Source organism: Crocodylus siamensis, chromosome 1, assembly GCF_052110815.1.
Source record: "Crocodylus siamensis isolate JL-2025a chromosome 1, ASM5211081v1, whole genome shotgun sequence".
Taxonomy (NCBI): domain Eukaryota; kingdom Metazoa; phylum Chordata; order Crocodylia; family Crocodylidae; genus Crocodylus; species Crocodylus siamensis.
The window spans coordinates 165211971-165236483 of record NC_143395.1 but is presented as its reverse complement, the minus strand read 5'-3'; the positions used below and the strand labels follow the sequence as shown (position 1 = coordinate 165236483).

Here is a 24513-nt window from a genome sequence, read left to right as displayed (position 1 = left end):
TTAGTAATTTATACTACAGTTTTCACATAGTTAAAAATATATATATTTTAAGCCCCAGTTTTTAGGTGCTCTTAAGCTTCTGAAAAGAAAAAATATATTAGTCAAATGCTGCTTTGCAGACATTAAACACACACCCCAAAACAGCACTTTACTTTAAACTCGGTGTACTCCAACACCAAGCCTAGCATGTACCCAGGCAGCGCATTAGTTGGACCCAGCTCCTCCAATGTCTGTATAGATCAGGCACTTCAGTGGGGCTTTCTTGGTGCTTTTATCTAATAGCTGATTGAATCAGCTTTAGCTAAAAGCACCAAAAAGCCCCACTGAAGCACCCAATCTATACAGACACTGCAGAGTCAGGTCGATGTAATGCCCTGCTCCTTCCAGTAAAGCAACTTTTTAGGGAGAGTTTTAATGTCTGCAAACTCAATACTGACAAGTGCAAGGTATTGTACCTGGGGAGGAAGAACCAGCAGCATACCTACAGGCTGGGGAACTCCCTTCTTATCAGCACGGAGGCAGAAAAGGATCTTGGAGTCATTATTGACTCCAAGATGAATATGGGCCGCCAACATGGGGATGCAGTCAGAAAGGCTATCTGCACCTTGTCATGCATCACGAGCAGGTCCAAGGAGATGATCCTCCCCCTCTATGTGACATTGGTCAGGCTGCAGTTGGAGTACTGCATCCAGTTCTGGGCACCGCACTTCAGGAGGGGTGTGGACAGCATGGAGAGGGTCCAGAGGAGGGCCACTTGCATTATCAGGGGGCAGCAAGACAGGCCCTACGAGGGGAGGCTAAGGGACCTGAACCTGTTTAGCCTCCACAGGAGAAAGTTGAGAGGGGATCTGGTGGCTGTCTACAAACTAGCCATGGGGGACCAGCAGGCAATGGGAGAGTCCCTGTTCCCCCAAACACTACTGGGAGTAACAAGGAATAATGGCCATAAGTAGATGGAGATTAGATTCAGGCTAGATATCAGGAGGCACTACTTCACAGTCAGGGCAGCTAGGCTCTGGAACCAACTTCTAAGGGAGGTGGTGCTTGCTCCTCCCCTGGGGGTCTTCAAAAGGAGGCTAGATAGACACCTAGCCGGGGTCATTTGACCCCAGCATTCTTTCCTGCCCATGTCAGGGGGTCGGACTTGATGATCTGCTCAGGTCCCTTCCGACCCTGCCATGTCTTGTGCTCATTCTTAACCCAAAAGAAACTCCATTTAAGTTCTTATTCTCATTACATGGAAAAATGTCATTTTTGAGTTACAAAAATCCAGTTGTGCATTTTTCTACCTCTCTTCTGACCAGCCTGTTGAAAAATACCAGTGGCATAACATCTGACATACACCGGGGTGCCTGGAGAAAAACATGGGCCTCAATTGGAGACTCGGGTATGTGATTATTCTCATCTTTTTCAAGGATTATAGCACCATATTTTCATTTTTGTCTGTGCAATTTTGCACCTTCACTTTGGAAGCCTAATTGTGGGGTCAGTGAATTACCTACATTGGTTCAAGTTGCCAGTGTATCTCACCATTTGAACAATGGGTGTGAATTGTACCCGCCAGAAAAAAGAATGAACTAGGTCCTATCTAATGATTAGGTATGTGTGTTACAAAAATGGCAATATAAAATTGCATTAATTACTAAAAAGCTGTAAGCAAGGGGCATACTACAACTTTATTAGAAAGTTAAACACTAAAATGTTTGATATTTGATATACTATAATAGCAGAGCAGAACAGTTCAGCAGGTTAGGAAGTGTTAAGTCATTGGCTTGCAAACTAGAATATAGTACCAGTTTCATTTGCTTTTATTTGTGCTTGAAGTGGCTACTCATAGCTTTTAATTTTCCTTGTATGATGAACATAGTGATAAATAATTCTAGTGGAAAAATAGTATTTTCTATCGTCAAAAATGCTAGGCTTTTTCAACGTTTAAGAATGTTACAAATGTTAGATTTTTTTCTAAATTCTCTCACGTGTATCTTGGGGCCTGGCTACATGTTACGTATATACAGGTGTGATTTTATATATATATATATAATTTTTGTATGCTGAAGCAAATTTTCTTAGAATCTCAAGTATGCAAAAAGCAGCTTATCCCAAAGTAGTCTCCTGTATGCCTCTAGAACTGCATCTCACCGCTCGGTATTGGTGAACCTGGTAATAGCCTATTTGTGTGGAACACATGGCTACCTCACTATAATTTGCAGATACACAACACCTACATCAGCATAATTTACACAAGGGTAGTCTTATCTTTGATTCTTTCCAAACTGATTCTACACCAGATTGGGCAAAGTTACCCCATATATATTTTTTATCTGTTTGCTCCTTCTTTCCAATGGCATAAAGACCAATTACATTCATGTAAAAGTGTAATGGGTACAGGCCCTTAATTTGGAGGAACAATTCTTGAATCTATATTAATAAAAGGGCCTCTGTGTGTGTCAGCGCCATAGCTCCAAGACCATGATACTGAAGAGACCTGAAACTTTGCATGCATACTAAGGGGACCCGGGGCATGCACCTGGATGCTATTTTTTGATTTGGCTAAAAAAAGATGCCTTTTTTTATTTCTATACTGCAGAAACGCCTGTGACAGGGAAGCAGAATAAGTTTGCATGTGCAAAACATTCTTTAGCAAAACTCAGAGCTCCTGGCCAAAGCCAACTGGTACAGCTGGAGAAGGCTCCATGTTTAGAAGTATTCCCGTAAGGGCTGTTGTTGGGACTGGTTAACAGGACCTGGGAGCACCCACAGGCAGAGTGAGGGCTTAAGGAAAGTCCAGGGAGAAAACTGTACTGGGCCTTCTCAGGGACTGATTAGGGGGGTTGTGAGAGACATTCTCTGTAAGGCAATCTACAAGAAGGAAACTTGCCAAAAATCACCTTGCAAAAGCTGCAGCTGAGACTCCGGAGCAGCAACGTGCAAGACAACAAACAGAGCAGCAATGGCTGCATCCAGAGCAACTGAAACTCCTGCACAGCAAGTTGCAAACAGAGCAGCAATGGCTGCAACCAGGAACTGGCCCTGGAGGGAAAAAGAAAACTCTGCATTCTTCTACAGTCCAGCCTTGGATTATGGTTCTGATCCATTAGTTGCAATTAGATCAATAGCAACTTCTTGCAGCTGCTGCCTTGCAATGAGATGGAAAGGAGAAACTCCAGGGTTATACTGCAACAGTGTCAAGGTTCAACTGCCCCAAATGAATGGTCCTCCTGAACCCCTTCATACATTGTTGACAGGTAGCACTCCAGATGCACGTCATTTTCAAAGCAACATTAGAAGATACAACTCGTGCTTCCAAATGACACCTTTTGGTGCCACAAAAGACATCAGAGAAAAAATGACATGCTCACATTTAAAGTGCATGGCCAGGTCTATCATCAGATTGGCAGTCTGATGCCACTCCCAAATGAAAAGCCCAAATTCCTTCAGATCTACTTCATGGATAACAGTACAAAGCAGGGTGAAGAGCGCTGCAACAATGTCATTCAAACCAACCTACAGGTGGCGTTGCAGTTGCAAGACATGCTCCACAAGGAAAACAACTATGTTCACAGTTTCAAGTGTGCCATGGAAAAGATGTCTCCGAAGTATAATGTTGTCATTCATGCAGACAAAACTCCAGCTGGTAAGCATGAGCAGCGCTTCAATGCACCCACAACATCAGAAGTGGCTATCATTCTGGCTGGTGAACAACAGGGCAATCGAGACATTGTGTTGCAACTCAGGAACAACTCTCTCCAGAGAATGGTGTTAGAAAAACAACATGACCCTTGAGAAGCATATGTTCTTTCCCTAAACTTAAAGATAGCCTTTTGTTGACAGTAAGCAAACTTGTTCTGTGTATTTTGTAACTCTGTAACAGCAAGCAAAAAAACAAAACCCCAAAGCTAGTGGAAATTCCCCAAAGACGCGCACGCATATATGCCTTATGCCTATGTATACCTATATTTGCATATGTATGACCTGTTAGTGTAAAAGGTGCTACCAAACTTAGATTGGGGGAACTCTTGGTCTACTAGGCCCTAAGTAACCCCTCTGCAGAGAAATAAATCATCTTGCTGACACTCCCTCATTCTGCCTAATTGATCGCAGCTAGGAATGAGCCCAGAGACAGGACATGGCCAGTGCTCCTCGGTGTATGAGCACACCCTTCGGTGTATGGGTGCTACGCAGTAGCTGGCCAATTTCCTCAACAAGGCTGAGACACTGATCACATGATGCACTTCAGTATCCACTCATTTTCTGGCAGGGTGATGATGGCTACCATTTTGAACTGTGACAAACAAACCGAGCAATAGGTGATACATCTGCTGGAGAGTTTGCTGCAAGCATGCTCAAACTGGGAAATGGGGCCATAGTATCTGAGAATCAAGATGAAACTATCTCAGTGAACAACATTGGGAAAGTAGTTGCAACACTTCAAAAACTGAAAGAGGCAGTTTTTCCAAATGTTGCATATCACTTTCATGACCACAAGTGGCTATGCCAAAGAGCCATCCTGGCACCAAAAAAGGATGCAGTCAGTACCATAAACAAAGACCTTCTTTCTCAATTGCCTGGGACTGTGCAAAAATACAAGTCAGTGGACACTGTCCCAGACACAAATGAGGCAGTCAACTACCCAACATAATTTCTCAACTCTCTCAAACCACCAGGTGTGCCTTCACGCAACCTGGAGCTCAAGATTGGTATACTCATCATTCTTCTCAGGAATCTGGACCCACCAGCACTCTGCAATGGAACACGATTGGCTGTCAAGAAGCTCATGCCACATGTCATTGAAGCCACCATAATGACTGACCATGCAGCAGGACAGGATGTCTTCATTCCACGCACTCCAATCATTCCTCCTGACCTGCCATGTCTATTTAAATGGTTCCAGTTCCCCATCCACCTCAGTTTTGCCATAAGCATCAGCAAGGCACAGGGACAGTCACTCAAAGTTGTTGGCCTCAACCTGCGATGCCCAAGCTTTTCTCATAGCCAACTCTATGTTGGTTGTTCCAGAGTTCACAACTGGCAATGGCAAAAACCTTTTCATCTTGGCACCAGATGGCAAAACATGCAACACTGTCTATCCTGAAGCTCTACATGGATAAAAAAGCATCAAACACCATCATAAACTAGGATAGAAAAATGTCGTGAAATCCTCAGTGTTATGCTAAAGTCTTACAAAGTAAATAAATAATTATACCTCACTATTCAGTTGTTTAATACATTTAAATGTTCAACTTTTATAGGTTTTTGGTATGACCAAAAGCTCACAGTGTCAAGCTGTATCACACAAGTAAAATAGGGTACAAAACTAAACACATTATTAGTAGAGAGAAATCAGATAGAATGAAAATAGTTTATTTATAAAACATTAAAATTTGATTACTGCAGCCCATGCGAAGCCAGGTACTTTGGCTAGTTAATAATATATGGGTATTTGATAGTAGATCAGTAGTAAATGTCCTTTATCTCTTGCAGAAGTAAAAGGAAAAGTGTTTTATCTCATACTTCAACTACACTTCTGAGCTACCCAGGCAAATACTTTTAACTCAAAACTATAAAGTATCTGTTACATTATAAAAGCTCATTTGTTTATATTGGAATGCTTGTTCTAGGACAGAAGTGTCACTGGGCTAGTCTGCAGGTCAGATCAGGTCAGGACTGAACCCCTGTGCTGTGTGCAGTGCCTATGTTTGTCGGTCCACATTGCACTGCATGAACAACACACACTGGTCCCACCCCAGGGCTTACACAGCACGCAGCATGCAGGCTGGACCTGGCACTGCATGTGACATGGGTCAGTCTGGGGCACGCAATATATGCAGTGGTTGCTCTGAAGCCAGGGTGCAGGGCCAGTCCAGAGGGGTGCCACACGCAGCCAGTGCGTCAACCCAGTCCATACACTACTTGCAGTGCATCCTGTGCTGCCCTTGCATATGCAGCAGGCCCCAGGACCACACATGATGCACATGGCACAGAGGGCTGGACTGGCCATACTCTGCACATGGCCCAGGGCCAGTACAGGGCATGTGCTACATGTGGCACCCTGCCAGACTGACCCTGACCTCTTGCTTGAGCATGACCCAATCCAGACCAACCCTAGAGCCAGCAGGCAGAGCTGGTCCAGCATGTGTCCAGCCATTTACAGTGCACACCCCAGGCCAACCCGCTGGGCCATATGTGACCCCTGTTCAAAGAGAATATCAATAATTTTCCAATCAAAATGTGAAAGGAAGAACATGTTTATTAGCAGTGGTATAACATTGTGCTACTCTACCTGTGGACAAGTGAACTTTCCTTGGTTAGCTCATGTGCAGAAATGTTAAATTATCCATGTATTTCATTACATGAGACATTATAACTGTATTAAATATCTGATTTCTTACTTTTATAGGTAGTAAAGGTTGAAATAATTACCATTTCTTATCTGTCTTTAATCCAGTGGCCAGCCCAGGGCCTCAATGCACTCTTATGACAAAACATGTCACTCAGAAAGCTTAAGGAAATGTTCTTTGCTTTAAATAACCTTGTAAGAAGTGTTTAATGAATATGACAAATATGAGTGACTTTTTTCAGATGACCTTTATTATTTTGCTGTACCTTTTAATCAGAAATCTAATAGGAATGCTTATTTTGAAGATGGGCATATTATGATCATTATCCAGGAAGCCACATGCAAATACTATCATTATATAAAGGAAATATGTACTTTGAGAAGAATTAGATTTTTGGTAACATCGTTAAATGAAATTAGTAGGTTTAATAACCATAGTGGAATATCAATAACATAATGGAATAATGAGTACAAGTACAATAAGATCCACTTTTAGTCAATGCTGACTCTTTATTTTCTGACACAGCTGTCAAGTTGATCAAAAGGCCCTATTCTGCAAGTAGTAATATCACATCATCATCTGAAAGTAACCAGGGTGTGATTGTTACCAAAATACAGTTTGGTGCCCATACCAGTGCTGCTCAAACCCAGACATGGATTCTTCAGAAATTAATCTTAAAAAGTAAAGATGTTCTGGGTGCTCCAAAATCCAAACAGGTAAATGTACTGATCTCTTCTAGTACAATTGGCAGTGCTAAAAGAAATTACAAGGATAACAGAACTGCATAACCCATTTCAGAGGTGTTTTTGTCTAACTACTGGTGTGTACTTTAGAACTCTTGGATTAATATCTTTTATCTACTATTGTGCTTGCTTTCAATTATTAATGCAGTAGTTCATAATTCTGGGTAGGAATTGGGTGACAGCATTTTTCATAAATAATATATTAATAACCTTGTTTTTGATTTAATTAATTTAAAAGAATCGTACCTACAAAAATAACGACAGAACTTCCAAGACATTTCAAGTAGCCAGGCTACTCAATTAGCTAGATATTCTGATGAGTCTCCAACAATGAGATGTTGCTGTCCAGTACCATTGCTTTCTCCTTGAACATCATTCACAAATATATAATACATTACATCCAAATAAGAACTAACTAAATGCATACATACATAATATTAATTTGTCTCAAGTTATTCCATGGTAGTGCTCCTTCCCTTGTCATCTTTTGCTTTGGAAATCTAATGTAAACTACCAACCTCACCCATGCATGCAAGAAGACTGAGGGGCTTCTTTCCTCAGAACCACTTTCTAAAGATTATATTGTAGGAGAAGCTGATCTAGGTTAAAATGCGAACATTGTCCCTATCTCTATTTGAATGAGATCAGGCATCTTGGCTATTGCTTACAACTATTTGTAGAGTCTCATCAAACCTGGGTTCTTCAGATAATGATATATGCTATGAAAAAATACTTCAGTAGATACACAAGTTATATGTTTTAGAAAGACAAGAATGTAGTGGATTCATAGCTATTTGCATGACTTCCCATCATTTTATGTTAATGCTCAGTATTACAATACAAGAAAACAAAGTTCAACATAGTTTAGATATGGTTTTCAGTGTTGTTGTATTTCTTCGAAGGTGCTAGTGTTCATTGATGACCTGAACATGCCGATGCCAGAGGAGTACGGTGCCCAGCCTCCACTTGAATCACTTAGGCAATTTTTAGATTTAGGAGGATTTTATAACAGTAAACAACTTGCATGGAAGGTATGGTGTGGATTTCATACTTTTATCAGTTTTGATAGCTAGTTTTTTTCAGAAGTTAAATCTGTGGCATAAGAGCAGAAAAGTATATGACCCTTAATTTCCTGTTTGTTCACTGAAAGGATGAAGTTTTTAGGTGCAGAAACCTAAGCAGTTTCTTCAAGGAAAATAAAGATCATTGTTTATTTATATACATTGACCCATGTTGAAAAGTATTTGAGCACATGCCTAATAGGGCTGTGCGAAGCTTTGGTCCCTGATTCAATTCAGCAGAGATTCGGCCCAATTCAGTAGCTGGATTTCCAAATCGCATCAGAGGACCCTTTAATCTCTCCGAATCAAATTGGAATCCTCCAAATCAATTCAGAGAGATTCAGAAAGATTCAGAGATTCAGATATAGACACAGCTTTAAATGTTTTTTCTACATACCTCTAGGTAGCAGGTGGGTCGTGAATACTGCGATGCTGGGGCACAGGGAGTGTCCCACAAAAACGCAGGGGACTCCCCAGCGTGCTTGGCAGCAGACCCGGAAGTGGATCAGAAGCACTTCTGGTCCACTTCTGGGTCTGCCAGGGAGTGTGCAGGGGCCCCCCCCTCCACGCCCCGGCTCAATAACTGGTGCCTCCTGGGTCTGGGGGGGGCACCTGGGGCCCCCCCAATGCTGATCGCTGAGCTGGGGGGGCCTTGCCTGCTTCCTGGCAGACCCGGAAGTAAACCAGAAGTACTTCAGGTCCAAATCCAGCACATGGAGGCACCCCCCCCCAAACTCCTGTGGGATGCTCCGTCCACCCCACCACTGCAGCATTCACAAACCATGCTGGTACCTTGAGGTATGGAGAAAAAAAATTAAAGCTGTGTCTGTGTCTGAATCCCTGATTCTCCAAATCGGCATCGAATCTTCAGATTCAGCCAAATTGAATTGGAGACAGTGATCCGAATCAACAAATTGAATCACTGTCCCTGATTCGGGCCAAATCTGAATCAAATAGGGCCCACTTGGCACACCCCCACTGCCTAATTTTGATTTTGATTAATTCAATAGGATTTAAGTATGTGTTTAAATATAGCTATGTGTTTGAATTCTTCCCTGATATTGAGACCATTCATGCACACATGCACACGGATGAGATGCATAGCTCCTTTTTTGACAAATAATAGCTTGAGTATGAGAACAAAAAGCATTGAGAGAACAGCTACCTGTCCCTGATAACAGCTCTTGTCTGACCAAACTTTCCTCTTCCTAGATTTGGAGTTTTGGCCGTTCACAGACCTTTACCACCACCATAATCCCACAATCCCTATATCTCCCTGTTGTTGCTGTCTTGATATAAGACAACAACCAAAGAATCTTATCTTCTCCTGCTTCAGGCTGTTTTTTTTCTTATGTTTTCTTCTACCCCTACCACTAATTGCTCCTCTTACAGTAGCATAACTAGGGGTGGGTGAGTGAAGTACAAGCTCTGCCTGCCTCCACTCTACAGTGCTTAGTGCAACACCTTTTCTAATCTCTGCCCAGAACATAGAAATTGCTAGTTACACCTCTGCACTCAGGGTTCTCTGTAGGCCTGTGCAGTTCAGCCAATTCGGGGGACAGTGATTCGATTCAATAATTTGGTGCTGGGTGGGGCAGCCATGGTTGGGCTGGGAGAGCAGACAAAAGTTGGGGGCACACAGGGGGGCTGGGAGGGCAGGCAGGGGATGGGGCCTGGTGGGGGTCCCCCCCATGGTCCCCTCCCTTTCCTTCAGCCCCCCCCTGCTGCCCCCTACTTACCGGCACAGAGTGTAGGTCCAGCTTCCTGTGACAGTGAGCAGGGACTGCCCGAATCTCTGCAGCTCTCTGAAGCTTTTCTGAATCAATTCAGAGAGCTTCAAATCTTTTTGGACCTTTTTATTAGTCTCCTGATTTGATCTGGATTCAGAGTTTCAACTGCCAAATCAGGCCAATCTCCTCTGAGTCAAATCAACACCCGAAGCTTCACACAGCCCTACTTCTCTGCACATGACACACACCGAGTAAGTTCTCTACCTTCCGTCCCTTTCTCTTTCTGATCCCCCAGTTCTACTTACTCTCTGAAGCAGGGTGCACATAACAGCAGCTTTTATTCCAGAAATAAATATTTAGAAGGAAAGACAGGTTAAGAATAGGAGGTGAGCAGGGAATATATATAGACATAACTTTATACATTATATGAGAATTTTGCAAAGCTAACAGAAACTGTTCTTTTTCTTCCTATACATCTATATTTTTTAACCTGTTTTTTCATTGAACTTTCCCCCCTTCTTTTTTGCATTCTCTCTCTCTCTCTCTCTCTCATTTCACTTGTTTCTGTTAATTCAGAAATAGGTAAAGTGCAATTTCTTAGTCCAAAAGATAACTGTATATTTTCACCTATCATCAAAGGGAAACCTTATGTAAAAACTAGAAACATTTCAGCAGACTAATCAGAAATTTATGCATTCTAAAACAATTCAACTACCCATGACTGCAGTCTAATTTCCTGTCATTGGTTAATTGTTAAAAAGGATACCTCAATTTTTGTTTGTTTGTGGGATTTACTTTTGCTTGCGGGGAGAGGTGTTTCTTTTTTAAATAATGATTGCAGGTCATTTTCTTTTTTGTCATTTTTCAAATAATTAGAATGTGGCCTGTTTTTTAAATACATTTAGGATTTTTACCATGAAATCACTAACATTTTTAGTATACTACGATGAAACTGTAGAGTTTGCCAGTGTTATACAGAACCTACCACATGATTACAAATTATTTCCTAGGGGTCTGATCCTCTTACCATTGAAGAAAATAAGTCCCAATACTTTCAGCTGAAACAAAATACAGACATTCAAGTGGGAACATTTTTTATTACTTCTGGAGTTTTGAAATGCTAATGCACTTGCTATCATTGAATTTTGTCCTTTTCTAATTCTCACAGAATGTCCAGGATGTCTCCTTGGTAGCAAACTGCGCTCCTACAAGTGGTGGAAGAAGTGAGATTAGCCCACGTCTTTTGTCACACTTCTCCATATTAGCTGTGCCTCAACCTTGCTTACAGTCCTTACAACGTATTTTCCAGGTAGCGGATATAATATTTTGATGAAATTATATCAGTGAATGAAAGTATGAAGAATGAATAGCTAATAAGATTTCAAGCAAAATATCTCAAATAATTTTTAATGTCATAAGGCATTAAAAATGTAAAATACAAGGAAAGAGGTTACTTTAAATGTCTTAAGCAATCCATAAGAGAAATGGATTTTTGTGGGTGATAGCTTTTATTGGAACAACTGCATGGTTGGGATAGACTTAGATATAGGCAAGCTTTTGAATGCAATGCGTTGTTCCTCGGGTCTAAGGAAAAAAGCAGGCACAGCTACAGCTAAAATAGTCTGCAGGGGCATGATATTGGAGAAGATGCATTCACAGGAATAGGTAACAGACAAGAAAACTGCAAAAGAAACAATGACTTGATTCATGGAAAATCAAGACCATTAAAAAGGGGAGAGTGCATTTAACACTTGTGGAATGGAGAGAGCAATCAGATTGTAATGAGCCATGAAGTCAGTATCTGTGTTCAGTCCTCAGCTCGTAGTATCCAGCCAACTCCTGAATTTTTATTCCCAGGCTTGCTTTTTCTCTGCCAGGATGGCCAATCTCTTAGATAGGGCTTTAAACTAAGATCGTTGGGGGATGGGGAAATGCTAACTGGAGCCTACCCAGGGAATAATATACAGGAAAGCTCCATCGACAATGAAGCCAAGCCACTCTTATGGAAGCTGAGAAAACAGCTCCCCTTCAATGCAACAGGCGGCCCGTGACCTCAGTGGAAGGACTGAGGTGCCTGTACACCAACGGTAGAAGCATGGGAACCAGTCCTTCTGCTTTCCACTAGACACTATGATCTAGCAGGAATCACGGAGAAGTGGTGGGACTCCTCTCATGACTGGAGCTTACCCATAAAGAGCTACATCCTTCACAGAAAGGATCAGGTAGGGAAGAGAGGTGGGGGTGTTGCCCTCTGTGTGAAGAAGCAGTACACCTCCCTATAGGCCAATGTTGGCCCCAAAGAAGAACAGCTTGAAACCCTCTCGGGCAAGCTCTGGGGGAGGCGCGGCGAGAGAAACCTGACTGTAGGTGTTGTATACTACAGGCTGCCTAACCAAGGGAGGAGGAACATGATCTAGCATCCACCCATAAACTAATGGAGGCTGTGCGTGCAAGGGACATGGTTGTCAAGAGTGGCTTCAACTATCCAGACATCTCCTGGGAGGAGTGCTTGGCCAGCTCGGATCGATCATGATCCTTCCTGACCAGCACCGAAGAGTTTTTTTTGACTCGGAAGGTGCACAGGCCAACTAGAGGCAATGCAGTTCTTGACCTGGTCCTGGCCAAAGGAGATGACCTTGTGACTGACTTAAACATAGAAGGCAGCCTAGGCAGGAATGACCATGAAATTGTTACATTCACAGTTTGTTGCAAGGCTGACAAAACAGATACCAAGCTCAAAGTCTTAGACTTCAAAAACACAGATTTTAATAAGCTCAGGTCACTAGTAGAGAATGCCCTGAGAGACCGAGGACCACAAGTAAAGGGAGCATGAGAAGAATGGTCATTCCTTAAGGATACAATACTTAAGGCTCAGAGAAAATCCATTCCCTTATAGAGAAAAAGTAGCAGAAGGGTCAAAAAACCCTCTTGGCTAAGCAGGGAAGTTCCAGCCCTCCTACAGAAAAAGAAAGAGGCATACAAACAATGGAAGCTTGGGACAACCTCTAATGAAGACTACTTGAGAATAGCTCGCACTTGTAGAAAACAAATTAGGCAAACTAAGGTAGAAACCAAACTAAAATTAGCTACAAGAATCAAGGAAAACAAGAAGTCCTTCTTTAGCTGTTGGCCGAAGTAATCGCAGAGCCCCTGGAAAAGGTCTTTCAAAAATCATGAGCCTCTGGAAAAATCCCAGAGGACTGGAAGAGGACCAATGTTGTGCCTATCTTCAAGAAAGGGAATCATGAAGACCCAGGAAACTGCGGGCCAATTAGCTTAACTTCTATTCCAGGGAAAATCCTAGAAACATTCATCCAAGAGGCTATATGTGACAAATATGCAGAAGGCACGATACTGAATGACAGCCAGCATGGCTTCATCGTGGGCAGGTCTTGTCTGACCAACCTCATTTCTTTCTATGATCAGGTGACTTGTCAACCGCTTTTCTCTCATCCAGGTGACATCATATACCTCGACTTCCAGATAGCCTTTGACCTGGTATCCCACAAGGTACTGATCAGAAAACTGGAAGATATTGGGCTCAACTGTGGGACCATCAAGTGGCTGTGAAACTGTTTGTGGGGTAGGACACAAAGAGTCCAAATAAATGTCATCCTGGCAAGATGTGGGTGACAGTGTACCCCAAAGGTTGGTACTCTGCCCAATGCTGTTCAATATCTTCATCAGTGACCTGGATGAGGGGATGGAAGGTGCATTGGCCAAGTTCACAGATGACACCAAGATATGGGGTTGTGTGGACACACACCCGCAGATAGGCTGCAGATACAAGCAGACCTAGATAGGCTGGCATGTTGGGCAGAATGAAACCAGATGAGGTTCACCATAGGGAAATGCAAAGTGCTGTATCTGGAAAGGAAGAACCCCCAGCACACCTACAGGCTGGACATCACTAACTTGACCAGCACTACAAAGGAAAGGGATCTGGGGGTAACAATAGACCCCAACATGAATATGAGCCGACAATGTGATGCAGTAGCCACTAGGGCCAATAAAACCGTGGCATTTATCAATCAGTTCATCTCCAGTTAATCCAAAGAAGTGATTCTCCCACTTTAGTCAACATTGGTGTGGCCACAGCTGGAGTATTGCACCCAGTTCTGGGTGCTGCACTTCAACTAGGATGTGCTAAAGCTTGAGAGGGTCCAGAGAAGGGCCACCTGCATGATCAGGGACTTGCATGGCAAGCCATATGAGGAGAGGCTGAGGGATCTCGGACTCTTCAGCCTAAAGAAAAGAAGGCTGAGAGGGTACCTGATTGCTCCTTACAGAGAAGGCTGGTCAGTCACCTGATGTCTTTCCTGCTTATGCAGGAGGCTGGACCTGATGATCCTTCAGGGCCCCTTCCAGCCTTATGGTTCTGATTTTATTAAGAAATTTGTATTAAGAAATCCACCTCTATTTCAGAGCCTCAAGTTGAGGCAGACATTCAGTATGTCCCCAAATATATTATATTTCACTACTTATGAAAACACTTAAGATGTTATAATATTAATTCACCTTAAAATCAAGTTAGAGAAAAAGTTCCTTGAAGATTACCATTGGCCATTCTTACAATAATTTCCAGTTGCAATATTTTGATTGAAATAGCCTTTGGTGTGCTGAAGAAAAGGCTTAGTTTACATAAATAATCTGCATTTTAAAAACAACACTTTTTTAAAACAAGTTCTCATCTTTCTCTCTCCTACCTCACTTGCAAACTACTTTACAGTTTTTTCTCCATTCAGTATGATTGACATTGGGTAATCTGGGATTATCCAGGTCTGAAGAAAATGGGTTGGAGCAGCAGCAGGGAAAACTTCCGTTTATGTTCCCCAGACTGGGCTAAACCAGTGCAGGTAAGTCAGGGGGAGGAGCTGCTGTTTCACTTCTCTTGGGGACTGGGAGGAGTGTCAGGAAAAGGCACTCTCTGTACCTTCCCCGGACTACAGTAACCCCCATCTGGAGAACATAAGGGGAGCAGAGGCTTCTGAGCTCTTCCCAGGGACCAGGAGGAGTAGAATAACTGCTGCTCTCCCACTTTTACCAGTCCACGGTCAGCCTGGTCTGGAAACAAGTGGGGACCATGGGGCAGCTACAGGCTGGAATGCTGCAAATTTCCCATAAATTACTCGGGCATACATGAGATGCTGAATAAATCCCAAAAATTTAATCACAGAAAACCCATGGCTAGTAAGTGTATGCCAGATCATACTATCCACTTTCAAAAGGATTCAAGGGTGATTCTATGATGGAATCTCTGTCTCCTTTTCTGCTGTACCACAGTCAGGACATCTACCAGGAAGTAAGTTTAATGCCAGGACTGAGATGCTGATAAAACCTCCCCAAGATCTCTCTTTATTCCAACTATTCTCCCCTTTTAAAAACAACCTCTTTTTTTTTTTAAGTACCAGTAGTTCGGGCTATTACGTTCAACTGCTGTATCCTGGAAATTATAAAAAGTATCCCATGCTGTTTCAACCCACAGGAAATATTTTAGATTCCTGATAGGAAAATCCTGCTACTAGTTTAGGGTTCTGTCTTTTGGTGGTCCTCCTGCACATAATTTGCAGCATTGGCATCTCTTTTCAGAAGAAAAATATTTCAGATCTGTACTTACATTGATAATTTGAGGAAGATCTCCACAACAGGTGACTGTTTCAATTCCAGTAACGATAAAGGGTGATGTCAGTGGTTCTGCTCCAAGTCCTGCTGTAGCTCTCCTTGGTCCTGCTGTAGCTCTCCATGGCAGCCCCGGGCTGGTCCTCTTCCCTTTCCTGCTGGAAGTGTTGGCATCACTTCTGCTTGTGGCACCAAGTCCTCCTCATCTGAGCTGGATGAAGCTTCTATAGACACATGGCCTATAGACACATGGCCAGTCTCCTACATCTGGAACAAAGTCAGCATCCTCACTGCCTTGGAATAAGATTTCATCAGTGGATATGTCGCTGTCATCCCCAATTACCTGTGCAAGGCTTCAGCACTGAATACGTGCTGCCTTCTCATCCTGGACTGTAGAAAAAAAAAAGAAAAAAATGATTACTGTTGAATGCATATAAATAACAATCAAAGACAAAAGGAAAGAGGTTGATGTCATATATTTGGACTTTAAAAAAGCCTTTGTCTTGGTGTCCCATGTTGACCTCATGGAAAAATTGGGCGACTTTGGCCTTGACTATTCCACAGTCTGATGGTTGGGGAACTGTCTCTGAGGTTGGACCCAGAGAGTGGTAGTTGATGGAACCAAATCAACATGGCACTTGATGACTAGTGGTGAACCCCAAGGCTCCATTCTCAGACCTGTACTCTTTAATGTATTCATAAATGAACTGGACAGTGGAGTCAAAAGTGGACTGGCCAAGTTCGCTGACGACAGCAAACTTTGAGGAAGAGTCTCCACACTTGAGGATAGGCTGGTGATCAAGTCTAACCTTGATAGGCTTGCAGGGTGGGTGGATGAAAACCTGATGGCAGTCAATATGGAGAAATGCAAGGTGCTCTACCTCAGCAATAAAAATCTTCATCACATTTATAGGCTTAGCAGTGCTTGCTAGCACCATGACCAAAAGAGACATGATTGACCACAAGATGAATTTGAGCTACCAATGTGATGCTGCAGCTGGCAAAGCAAACAAAACTCTGGCCTGCATCTACCAATGCATCTTGAGCAAGACCCAGGATGTCATCCTTCCTCTGTACTCGGCCTTGGTGAGGCCACAGCTGGAGTATTGCATCCAGTTCTGGGTTCCACAATTTAGGAAGGATGTGGAGAAGCTTAAAAGAGTTCAGAGAAGAGCCATGCACATGATCAGAGTGCAAGAAGAGAACAGGCCTTACAAAGAGAGGCTGCAAGCTATGGAACTCTTCAGTCTGGAGAAGTGCAGGCTCAGGGGTGACTTGGTGGCAGCCTGTAAGTACATAAGAGGAGTGCATCAGGATCTGGGGGAACACCTGTTCACCACAGCACCCCAGGAGATGACAAGGTCCAGCAGTCACAAACTCCTGCAAGACCATTTTAGGCTGGACATGAAGAAAAACTTCTTTACTGCCCAAGCCCCCAAGGCCTGAAACAAACTCACTGCAGAGGTGGTGCAAGCACCTACTTTGAACACTTTCAAGAAGCATTTGGACATTTATCTTGCTGGGATCTTTTGACCCAGGACCTCCACTTAATTCAGGAGGTGCACAGTCCCACCAGAGGAAATGCCCTATTGAACCTGGTCCTCGCCACAGGCGACGACCTGGAAAGGGGCCTCCGGGTCCTTGACCACCTGGGTGATAGCGATCATCGCTTGCTGGAATTCACCATTCAGCGCAGGGTGTCAAGGGCCAGCAGCAAGGCGGTAGCTCTAGACTTCAAGAGGGCCAATGAGTTGAGATTAGTGGGCGAGGCGCTGGGGTGCTCAAGGGCAGGGGAACTCAGTGCCCAAGATGAGTGATTGTTCCTTAAGGTGATGATACTCAGGGCCCAAGGGGAGCAGGAGTGCTGAAAGCCCCCGGCTCACCAAGGGTGTACGGAAATGCCTGATTGCCAAAAAGGCGGCATATACCCAGTGGAAGGGGGGTGCTGTCTCCAAAGAGGAGTATACCTCCTCTGCTCAGGCCTGTAGGGGGGCTGTCAGAAAGCTAAGGCGGACATAGAGCTAGGACTTGTGTCCAAAATTAAACATAATAAAAAGTCCTTTTTCAAATATATAGGGAGGATGAAGAAAGCACCGGGAAATGTGGGGCCCCTGCAAGATCCCTGGGCAATCTGGTGGTTGTGCCAGAAGAGAAAGCAGACCCCTTTAACCAATTCTTCACCTCCGTTTTCTTGTGCAGGACTTCCCCACCGTGATGCAAGACGGACTCAAGGGGAATGCCTCCAGACCTCAGGTTGGGGAGGACCTGGTTAGAGAGCTTCTGGAGGGGCTGGACGTGTTCAAATCAGCGGGTCCAGATGCTCTCCACCTCAGGGTGTTGAGGGTGCTAGCAGGTGTTATTGCAGGGCCCTTGGCACGGCTTTATGAGTGCTCGTGGCACTCGGGCCAGGTGCCAGATGATTGGAAGATAGCCAACGTGGTCCCCATCTTTAAAAAAGGGAGGAGGGAGGACCTGGGGAACTATAGGCCCATCAGTCTTACCTCAATCCTAGGGAAACTCTTTGAGAAGATCATCATGGAGCACATCCACGATGTGCCGACCTCAGAGATGATGCTCAAGGGCAGCCAGCACAGTTTCATTAGGGCCAGGTCATGTCAGACCAACCTGATTGCCTTTTATGATCAGGTCACAAGAGCCTTGGATGTAGGTGTTGCCGTGGATGCGGTCTTTCTGGACTTCAGCAAGGCCTTTGACACTGTCTCCCACTCCATCCTAATTAAAAAATTGGGTGACTGTGGCATTGATGCCTACACAGTCAGATGGATTGCAGATTGGCTCAAGGGTCGCACTCAGAGGGTGGTGGTGGATGGGTCATATTTGACCTGGGGAGAAGTTGGCAGCGGAGTCCCCCAGGGCCTTGGTTCTTGAGCCCATGCTGTTCAATCTCTTTATCAGCAATTTGGACAACAGGGTAAAAAGCACCCTGTTTAAATTCGCTGATGATACCAAAATTTGGAGTGAGGTGAGCACACTAGTAGGGAGGGAAAGACTGCAGCAAGACTTGGATAGATTACAGGGGTGGGCTAGCAAAAACAGGAAGTGCTTCAATACTGACAAGTGCAGGGTGCTGCACTTGGGCAGTAGAAACCAGCAGCACACTTATAAGATGGGAAACGCCCTTCTTGAAAGCAGGGAAGCAGAAAGGGATCTTGGAGTCATTATTGACTCCAAGATGAACATGAGCCAACAATGCAAGGTCACAGTTGGCAGGGCTAACCGCACCTTGTCGTGCGTCCGCAGGTGCATCTCTAGCAGGGACAAGGAGGTGATCCTCCCCCTCTGTGCAACACTGATCAAGCCACAGCTGGAGTACTGTGTCCAGTTCTGTGCACCCCACTTCAGGAAGGATGTGGACAATATTGAGAGGGTCCAGAGGAGGGTCACCCGCATGATCTGGGGACAACAGGGCAGACCCTACAACAAGAGACTGCGGGACCTGAACCTGTTCAGCCTTCACAAGAGAAGGTTGAGGGGGGACCTGGTGACAGTCTATAAACTCACTAGGGGGGACCAGAAGGGTTTGGGAGAGACCTTGTTTCCCCTAGCACCCCCTGGCATAACAAGGAACAATGGCCACAAACTGTTGGACAGTAGGTTTAGATTAGACATCCGTAAGAACTACTTCACAGTTAGGGTGGCTAGGATCTGGAACCAACTTCCAAGGGAAGTGGTGCTGGCTCCTACCCTGGAGGTCTTTAAAGAGGCTTGATTCCTACCTAGCTGGGATCATTTGAGCCCAGTTTTTTCTCCTGCCCAGGCGGGGGGGTCGGACTTGAAGATCTACAAGGTCCCTTCCGACCCTACTTCTATGATTCTATGACCCTAGCTGACTTCCTGCCCCTTGGGCAGGGGGCTGGACCCAATGATTTTACAAGGTCCCTTCCAGCCCTAATGTCTATGAATCTATAAGCCTGTCCACCTATGCTGTCACAGAAGCAATTCCGCCCTGCCCTATGGCAGTGCAGGTAGCACCCTCTTCTCCTGGGTACAGAAGCCAGAGACCAGCATCCACCTTTTGCAGGCATTCGAAATGTGGGTGGATGCTTTTTGGAAACCACACATGCAGGGACTTATTGAGAGCAGGTAAAAGAGGAATGGGAGGGTGTCAAGCCCTTACTGTTGAAGGGGACTCCATAGTGTACACTGTATTGCAGTATGATGTTGTTCTATATCTTCTCTGCTGTCCCTTTGCTCACTGTCTTCACTTCCAACAAAGGCAAGGCAAACTAGTTTGTATGTTATGAAAGGGGCAGGTGAGGTGGAGTTTTGCCATGAGAAAAGAGACCAGAGGTAGATTTGGGTGTGACAAAGGGGTTTTGGTTTGGGGTTTTTGGGGGGGGGGGGTTTGGCAAAGGGCAAGGTGTTTTGATGACCTCGCAGCCTGCAAGCAGAGTGGTTAGCAAAAGCGATTACCTCATCTTCTACAAAAGACAAGTGGAGGATGCCCATCTATTAGTTACCATGGATACCTTAAGTGGACATGAATGATTGTGACCTTTCAGATACGTCCATCCAAAGTGGCCAAACAGGTCTAGGCCTGTCATTTATACAGAAATTGCAGTAACAAGTTACCCCAATGTGTTAACATGGGCTTTGTGTAAGTTGTTACCCCATATGTAAAAAATACATTCACGCTTAGGGTAACATGTTACCTTGAGCAGTTTTTCATCCACAGAGAGCAAACCACTCATGTAAGCTGGCTGTTCTTTGGGGATATTGTGCACTGCGGTGCTAGTGACAATGTCTGAAAAAGAAGAATTTTTAGAATTAATTAACTTTAAGATACTGCACAAAATATGCATCTGGGGTTGGAAATTACTCCATGGGAACATATGAAGGTTAAGATTAAAAGAAAAGAAACAAGTCGTTTGCCGTAGGCATGCTGCGTCTCTATAACTAAATTGTTTTCAAACGACCTTGTACCAAAGCAGTAGTGCCCAACCTTTTGGCCCAGCAGCCAGATGAGTGGCACAATGTCAGTCTGTAGACTAGTTCATCTAGGTCCCATGCCATCTGGATCCATCTCCATACACCCATATTGGGTCCCACGCTGGCTGAATCCAGATCCATGCACCTAGATTGGGCCCCGTGCTGGCTGGATCCAGCCCTGTATGCTCAGATTGGGCTCTGTGCTACCTGGATTTAGCCCAATGTGCCCAAATTGGGTTCCATGCTTCTGGGATGTAGCCCCACATACCTGGATCAGGCCTGATGCTAACCAGATGCAGCCCTGCATGTCTGAATCATGCCCCATGCTGGCCAGGCCCTGCAAGCTTGAATTGGGTCCTGCATGCCCAAATCTGGACCCTCACCAGCATGATCTAGCACAGGGCCGTGTTATCACACATGTGGGGCTAATTAACATGACCACTGTTTCCCCCACTTTCCTTCACACTGCTAGATTTTTGGGCCTGTGAGGACCTCTGTGGGCTGGATGTCATGATTCTATGGACCAGATCTAGCCTGCCAGCCAATGGTTGAGCACCCCTGGTATCAAACTTAGCTTTATATAAAGAAATTCAAAATCCTAGTGTGGATCTACAATGCACAAATACTATACTTCATAGAGTAAAAAGTTCTAGTATAATAAGCAGTTTCTCTCACTTGCTAAAAATTTTAAAAATATAAACTGCATTCACAGCTGTACATTTAAAAATAACAGGCAAATGAAGATTAACAGTGACAGCCTGTAACTTTCCAGGTACATGCATCAGACTTTGGGTTTTTCTGTTTGTTTTTTAGCCTCTCCCAGAAGCATTAGGATTTGGCTGCAGCCAAGGTGGGAAATTTTGACTAAGGTGTTCCACTGCTCCTTCTGGGACTTAAAGCAAGAGGTTCCTAGCTAGAAGTTGGCCTTTAAGTTCAGGATCAGAGAGCTCACCATATTTGGAGTCAGGAAGAAATTTTACTTCATGATCAGATTGGTAGGGACTGTGGGGGTTTTTGTCTTCTTCTGTAGTGGGAGGTCTAGCCCTCCATCTGGGATTTCTTGAATGTATATTAACAACCCTTTACAGAAGCAGGACGTTGGCTGCCATGGTCCCCCTGCTTTACCTGTGGCAGGTTAGAGTGTTACAACTTGTGTTGTTTCAGGACTGGTGATAGTTTTACTAAAAAGTTAGATTACAGATTTGGATAGGATGTTTTGGATAGGGATGATCCTGCTTCAGGCAGAGTGTTGGACTAGATGATCCTCTGGAGGTCCCTTCTAGCCCTACTTTTCTATGATTTCTATGGTTTACTCATAAAATAATAGTGAAAATTACAAGTAGCTGTTTTCTATCATGTGTAGTTTGCTCCATTTCAGAATCAGCAGTATGGTTAAAATTTTCTTAAGACCAGACACAAATTTAGATTAATTTCTTTCTTTTAGGTTCATCTGGGAACATACCTGTATAACAATAGATTCTTATATGAGGTCCAGAAATGCAGTGATCTTTTAACATCCTCTTCCATAGCTATATACTATAATATGTGCCACAGAATGCTTCCTACTCCAGCTAAGTGTCACTACACATTTAATCTAAGAGATCTCTTCAAGGTATGCTATGCTACATTACATGTTTGTTATTGCCATAAAATATTTTGAACTTTTGTGCAGAATAATCTAGCACGATCACTGCAAGCAATGTTGTATCCCGAATCTAGCTCATTTTTTGGAATGTAATTGAATCTAGCCTTCCCATCTGGAGCCCTGCAGTAATTTGAACTTGGGGTTTAGGTACTACATAAAAATAGGTGTAGAAATGTCAATGTTATCTATTCTTTATTTGCTTTGTTTATTTATTCCTAGATTAGTATGCCTCCTTTAGTAATTGCTAATTAATACCCAAGGGAAAACAAACTATGGTAAAGATAACTCTCAAACTTTACAATCTTAAAAGTATTTGCTCTGTCATCTAAGACTGGCATGACAAAACCATGGTACCCTAAAGAGTTATCAAGGCTCAAATAGACCTTTGACCTTTTGATCAGTGGTCAAATGCATTGCATTTTATCTTTATATATAATTGTGTACTTGTATGTAAACTGCATCTTACCTTTATTTCATTCAGTAAAAAAAGATATACTGACATTATAAACAAATATCTAGGAAGTAAACACTTTTGACAAGTTTCCATCGAGAATGACCTATTTTTTATTGTTTATTTAGTGGGGTTATGCCTTCAGTTACACCAGGGTTGGATTAGCCTGTGAGATTATTCATTTACAGAGTTTACAAATGTAACAACATTAAAAAGTTTAATGAACATAATAGCAACAAGTATAAGATTCCATATAAAGGACATTCTAGGGTAATCAAGCTTTCTATTACATTCTAGAGTAATAAACAAGGCTCCTTTTAGAATTTGTAGGACGTTATGCTGCCAGGTAAGACGGGGGCAGAGAAGTTCTCAAAACTGAAGTTGCCTCTAATTCTAGTACTATATTGGAAAGTCAGATCACATTATCCAGTGAGTTGAAAACTGTACAGTTCCCCAAAAAGCTTAGAACTTCAAGCAGTTACGTGCATTTCTTATGCTAAAGGGCAAGGCTGTCTAAAATATTATGGTCACTAGTGTGGCTTTTTCTGGTAGCATTGTGTTAGGGCCAGGTGTGAATTGTGCTACCTCAGTAAGTACTCTAAAGCCACACTGTCTCAGAGGGACATACTTGCTGTAGTTGCTATTGATCAAGAAACACATTAATTTGAATTCCCAATTTTTCAAATCAAGAGCAAGACCTTATAAAGGGGGAAAAGGTAAAATGCCGCATTTATTGATGACTTGAATTAGATGTAGAAGTTCGGACGCACCACTCATACAGATGCACACAAGTCATCATACACATCATTACACACAGACATACACAAACAGAAAACAACCATTCCGTTCAGATATTATAGTTACCAGCAGCAGTTTCGCAATAGGGGCACTGGGTGACCAACCCAGGCCTATTGAGAGAAGATGGAGGTAGCAGCTGGAACGGGGTGAACAAACATATCTGTGTTCTGAAGAGAGCAGCAGTTGAGAGAGACTCACCCAACCCAGTATTTTCCAGAGTCCTCTTTTATGGGGATTGGCATTCTTTGTTTTGCATTTTGGGGTTTTCCCACACTCAATTTCTGTTTTTGCAGTTTGTAGCAGAGCACTAGGGTGCTCACTACTAGCATCAGTAATGAGGACAGCTGCCAATTAATAGGGCAGCACAGGTGAGGGTTGCTAGGGCAACTAATGTTGGTCAGCTGGCTAGAAGAAGGCAGGGCCGGGCCTTTATAAACAGCCCAGGCCGGAGCCTGAGCCTGAGTCAATGGTTGCAGCCTGACCACTCTGACTGGCTGCAATGATGCAGGGGTAAAGGGAACTCTGATGGAGGTAAGACAGGGCCAGCATAGAGCAGAGCTGGGTTTATGAGCTTGGGGGCCTCATGATTGCGTTATGAGCTGGTAGGCTTCTTGTTTATGTTGCAGCCGCTTGGCTCATGGCTTCATTGTCGTTACACCGGAGGACCGGGTGAGGCTGTAGGGGTGTGAGGAGGTCTTATGGCAGCTCCCCAAAAATCTGGGGGCCCCGGGTGCCCAGTAGTGGCACAGCGAGCGGTGCCAGTGGGGCACAGCTGTTTGCACCGGAGAGGCACGGTGTGTGGGGTTTTGGACCCTAGCCTGTGAGGGTGGTATTTTGTCCAGTGGGGCAAGTGACCCAGGAAAGGGTCAAGGGGCCAGGCACAGCTGCGGCCACCTGAGCCCTGAGCGCAGGAAACGTGCGAGCGAGGCCCCAGAGGGGGGGCAAGGAGCGCGAGAGGCGCGGTATAGGCCCCAGAGGGGGGGCAAGGCTGAGGATAGCTTTGTTTGGGGGTGTGTTGCTCCAGCCCCGGAGCTAAAAAGGGGCAGCGAAGAGCCCTGGAGCTAGTGGAGTATCCTGACCCCAGCCCAGCGGGGCATTATCAGGATTAAAGCCCAAGGTAGGGTGTAAGACCCCAAAGGAGGGTCAGGGGGCCAGGCACGGCTACGGCCACCTGAGCC

At 44.1% G+C, this 24513-nt stretch overlaps 1 protein-coding gene across 1 annotated transcript in view; it reads left to right on the top strand.

Annotated features, from left to right (window-relative positions):
• The window catches only part of DNAH14 (dynein axonemal heavy chain 14), a gene marked incomplete at its 5' end in the record, with an annotated part of 313251 nt that overhangs the window by 179338 nt on the left and 109400 nt on the right, over positions 1-24513 (top strand). The window contains 6 exon segments of the mRNA XM_090036082.1: positions 3439-3634; positions 4665-5006; positions 6864-7054; positions 7984-8112; positions 11041-11181; positions 21886-22053. Coding sequence (XP_089892208.1) covers positions 3439-3634; positions 4665-5006; positions 6864-7054; positions 7984-8112; positions 11041-11181; positions 21886-22053 — 1167 coding nt within the window.